The sequence below is a fragment of the Thrips palmi genome, unplaced genomic scaffold (genome assembly GCF_012932325.1).
Source record: "Thrips palmi isolate BJ-2018 unplaced genomic scaffold, TpBJ-2018v1 HiC_scaffold_1, whole genome shotgun sequence".
Classification (NCBI taxonomy): domain Eukaryota; kingdom Metazoa; phylum Arthropoda; class Insecta; order Thysanoptera; family Thripidae; genus Thrips; species Thrips palmi.
Genome location: NW_023144620.1, coordinates 449,858 through 454,645, shown reverse-complemented (window position 1 = coordinate 454,645; position 4,788 = coordinate 449,858). Strand labels below are relative to the sequence as shown.

General features: G+C 48.1%; 1 protein-coding gene across 1 annotated transcript; it reads left to right on the top strand.

The window, feature by feature from the left end:
* Positions 1 to 104: 104 nt before the first annotated feature.
* On the top strand, positions 105 to 1,784 carry LOC117639203 (cathepsin B-like; the record flags this gene model as incomplete). Its single annotated transcript, XM_034374642.1, is given in 2 exon segments — positions 105 to 221; positions 1,533 to 1,784. Coding segments are annotated over 2 exon segments (282 nt in total). The 3' UTR covers positions 1,739 to 1,784.
* Positions 1,785 to 4,788: the final 3,004 nt, after the last annotated feature.

Here is a 4,788-nt window from a genome sequence, read left to right as displayed (position 1 = left end):
TCCTTAAATGGATACCTGAAACATGCTTTAAAGAATAAAAATTTTGTGATGCTTTTAACCGCGGGAAATAACAGTCGTTTGAATTGCGAAAACTAAATCCGCAGGCGAGTCTGCGTATTCCGTGAGTAACGACGAGACGGCCATCATGAAGGAGATCAAGACGCACGGCCCCGTGGAGGCCTCCTTCGACGTGTACGAGGACTTCCTGAGCTACAAGTCTGGTGCGTATCTTCGACGTCTTTTTAAACTGGTGGCAGCAGCCGCGCTGCTCCAGCGCTGACAATAGATATCGTTCACGTAGAGTGACCGACAAATTAGGGCAAAGTGCCGAACATGGATCTGGATCTTGGTACCAATTAAGTTATTCGGAGGCCCCTGTCGAACGAGAAGGGAGTGGGCGATCCATGTCAGCAGTTTTTTTGTGTGCTGATAACGAAAATCACTTCCATTTGTACCTCTGACCTAAATTTTACTCAATATGAGCCCATAAGATGCACAGACAATGCGCATCGCTCAGCCACCACTGCAAACGCAACGGCGATACTAAAGTACATTTTTTGGCGATACAAATGAGTATCGCCAATAAACGGCCGTACGGAAAAGTAATGCCTTCAGAACGGCGATACAAGAAAGTGTCGCCAAAATTTGGCAATACTTTTGGATAATGCCAAAACCACGGCATTAAACCAAGGTCTTGTCCCCTTGATTTGTTCGACGTTTATTGCCAAATCGTGGCGATACTCCAAAGTATCGCCAAATTTTGGAAGGCAATACTTTTCCGTACGGTCTTTTATTGGCGATACTCAATTGTATCGCCACAAAAGGTACTAAAAGTATTTCCTTTGGATTTACAGTGATGCTGCCGTGTTGTCGATGGGGTTTAGTTTGTGGTGCAGTTGTTTCGGGCTGTAATACGAAGGTTCTGACGTCCGTAGGTTACGACCCATAAATGACCAATAAATTGAGACATCTGTCTCAAGTATTTACTGGGGGTACGCGCCGTTTAGTGTGGGCGCGTTGTGTCACTGTAAATCCAAAGGCAATACTTTTAGTACCTTTTTTGGCGATGCAATTAAGTAGCGCCAATAAACGGCCTTACGGAAAAGTATTGCCTTCAAAACGGCGATACACAAAAGTATCGCCAAAATTTGGCGATACTTGGGAGTATTGCCACGATTTGGCAATAAACGTCGAACAAATCAAGGGGACAAGACCTTGGTTTAATGCCGTGGTTTTGGCAATACCCAAAAGTATCGCCAAGTTAATTTTGGCGATACTTCTGTGTACCGCCGTTCTGAAGGCAATACTTTTCCGTAAGGCCGTTAATTGGCGATACTCAATTGTATCGCCAAAAACTGTACTTAAGTATCGCCTTTGCATTTTGCAGTGCACCAATCTAATCGCACCGTACAAATCCTGACTCCTTACGGACTTCGGCGTTGCACTGAACCTTCATAAATTTATCACTTAGATGATCTCCTGTTGTTTGGTAAATTATTAATACACATTATTTTTGTGCCTTGCGCTTGCAGGCGTGTACAGATACCTCGCTGGCGACTTCGTGGGCGGCCACGCCGTGCGCATCCTCGGCTGGGGCCAAGAAAAGGGCGTCAAGTACTGGCTCATCGCCAACTCGTGGAACACCGACTGGGGCGAGAAGGGCTTCTTCAAGTACATCCGCGGTATCAACTTGAACGGTATGGAGGGGGACGTAGTCGCCGGTCTGCCCAGGCTGTAGACAGCGCCCACTTCTGATGCTAATAAAGGGAGCTGAGTGATAGTCAGCAAAGTTTTATTCCTTCCTACCCTGACATCATCCAGTTTTCACGCCGTTGCTGTGGTTGAGGGGGTGGGGCACAATGGGACACTTTTCTTTAAGGGGGCACACCAGTGAAAATGAAGAGGTTTCGTAAAACAGTAATTCTGTGAAAAGTTACTAGCCTATTGGCTTCTAGTTATAACTTAAAGAAATATTAAATTAAACATAAAATCTCACAGGAGCAAGTGACGGAAAGGGGGGCTTGGAGTCCGTTTCCGATTTCGTCGATATGTTGTCATAGTGCCCAAGATTGCGCCGCTGTCAATTGAGTTAGAAACACGATTTGAAAATTTCTCATCCTCATCAGGACACCTGTGGCAATCGTGTGAACCACAGGCGTGCCAAAGTACTCATCTGAAGTATCATTTTGGACAAGGGAAAAATAAAATATTTTTTTTTTTTCACTTTTTAATGACTGTTGCTAGCGACTTCTTTGTGCGATGGTAATATCCGAGGTTCACTAAATAAAGGAACGTAAAAAGAACATTTTGAGAATATCACTCGTGTACGCCCGCACGCATGTTTGCAGTGCTTCTGAACACGCCCCGGTGAAAAGCGCTAGTCTGGCGCACGCGCATGCGTCGAGTGCATTGGCACACCTGCACAGCGCTCGTAATGGGTAGCCTACCTTATCGGCGCAAGGCTGTGTCTAGGCGAGTGTATCTTTGCGCCGTTCTCAACGGCGCGAGCGTTGCTGCAGCGGGCTGAGAGTTTGGGAGCTTGCAGAGAAGGGTTGTGTCGAGATGTGGTCGAGATGTGTCGGAGGGTGCTAGGCACGCCCGCCAAACGCCGCTGCGTGGCTGGCTGCCTACCCGCCGTGCTCGCAGGCGCTTGCTCCATCTCGCCATAGTCTCCCCATTCAGTTCACACTTGTAACAATGTTGAGCCGTGGTGTCCTCGCAAAATCGTCGCGGTAACTCCTCTCGTGGAGAATTCGGACTTTGGAAACAAGGGACTAGCCTTGGAAAGCAAGGGAGCCTCCCTCTCCTTGAAATGGGAGCACACTTCCGAGGAACTTCCGTGAAGTGTTCCATCTTTCCTTGTTTTGAAAAAACCGTCCTTGTCATTCAAGGAGTTGCACTAACTGTGCCCTAGGACTCTAATGAGTCAAAAGGAAACCCTACGCTGCAAATCCAAAGGAAGGACAGGTCGACACTAAGGCGTAGACCAGTTTGTCCTACGCTGGCAAGTGTCGACCAGCTGTATCCGACGCTCTGATGTGTCGACCACACTGTGTCCGACGCCTGCATGTGTAGGACACTGTTTGTCCTACGGCAAATTACACTGACTGAGTTTCTTGTTGTGGCCCAACACTTCAGCCGTCGGACACTGTGTGGTCGACACTTGCAGGCGTCGGACACTGTATGGTCGACACTTGCAGGCGTCGGACACTGTATGGTCGACACTTGCAGGCGTCAGACACTGTATGGTCGACACTTGCAGGCGTCGGACACTGTGTAGTCGACACTTGCAGGCGTCGGACACTGTGTGGTCGACACTTCAAAGCGTCGGACACAACTGGTCGACACTTGCAAGCGTAGGACGAACTGGTCTGCGCCTTAAAGTGTCGACCTGTACTACACTTGGATTTGCAGTGTAGGAGGCTTGGACAGTAAAATGCCGTAAATACGCAGGAGAACCATGTTCTAGTATTGTCCGTGGAGACATGGCGTGCCCGCCGGACCGCAAACATGGTTCTCGTACTTTTTGTGGTGTCGCCTGAACAAGAAAATGATTCTTGTGTGAACCGAACTTTGAATTTCAAATCGATTTACATTGATTGAATTGTCAATATTTCGGCACAAATCACAAATTATATTTGAACACGCTACGAGAACAGGGTTCTCGTACGATGACGTCCCACAAGCCGATACGGCAAAGGCTCAGACGACGACACGAGAACATGGTTCTCGTATAGAAGATTTTTGGCGCATGGTGCTCGGGTGGTCATACCAAGTCCGTATATCCATGTGCCATGTTTTGGCGACGTACGGTTCGGTACTTAGCACCTTAGGCCTCTAAGGCTTTGCCGCCAAAATTGGCCTTTGGCGCGAAGGTGTTAAAAAAGATTAAAAGAAAGTAAGCAATGTACTGGCCTTAGGTTGGTACTTCGGACGGAAAGACCAGGACCGATGAAAACGATGCTTTTTCATCGGTAGGATCTTAAATTTAACCAAATTCTCCACGAGAGGAGTTACCGCGACGATTTTGCGAGGACACCACGGCTCAACATTGTTTCAAGTGTGAACTGAATGGGGAGACTATGGCGAGATGGAGCAAGCGCCTGCGAGCACGGCGGGTAGGCAGCCAGCCACGCAGCGGCGTTTGGCGGGCGTGCCTACCTTCCAGTTCGCAGGCGTTACGGAGGCAGGTCCGTGTTTCGCTGCCTGTGTGTTGGCGCTGGGCTAAGGTGCGCTGCTTCCACATGAGTGCCAGCGCCTCAGAAGGCCTACCTCACACTGGAGCACGCTGCCTTTCCACCGCAGTCCTGTGGAAAGAACAAAGAGGGGCAGTTTTCTGCCCAAAACATGCATTTTCACGGTTTTTGTAGCTGCTGCTAGGGCTGCCCTATACACAAACTTCTTATGACGGAATATTTTAGTTTGATCCTTCATCTTAAAATTCCACCCCCGGGATCGGTCAAAATCGATGTCCATCACCAAAACCCTAGAGATACAAGAAATGACTGCAAAAATGGGAAAACAGCCATGGTCAAAATTTGAGCAGTCCAATCGGAAAACCGACGCCGGATTCTTGTTCCTCGGCCGATTTTACTAGAGAGAGTCAATTATTAGGCAGCTGAAGCCGACAGGGACCGAGCAATATCGATTTTTACATTTTGACCAAATTCACCTAAATTGTGTCAGATAAAACGAAAATCGTGAATAAAATCCAAACCATGCGTTTTTCGCCCCCAATATTTGAGGGCTTTTCTTAGACCCATAAGGGGTACCTTCGACCCAAATGGC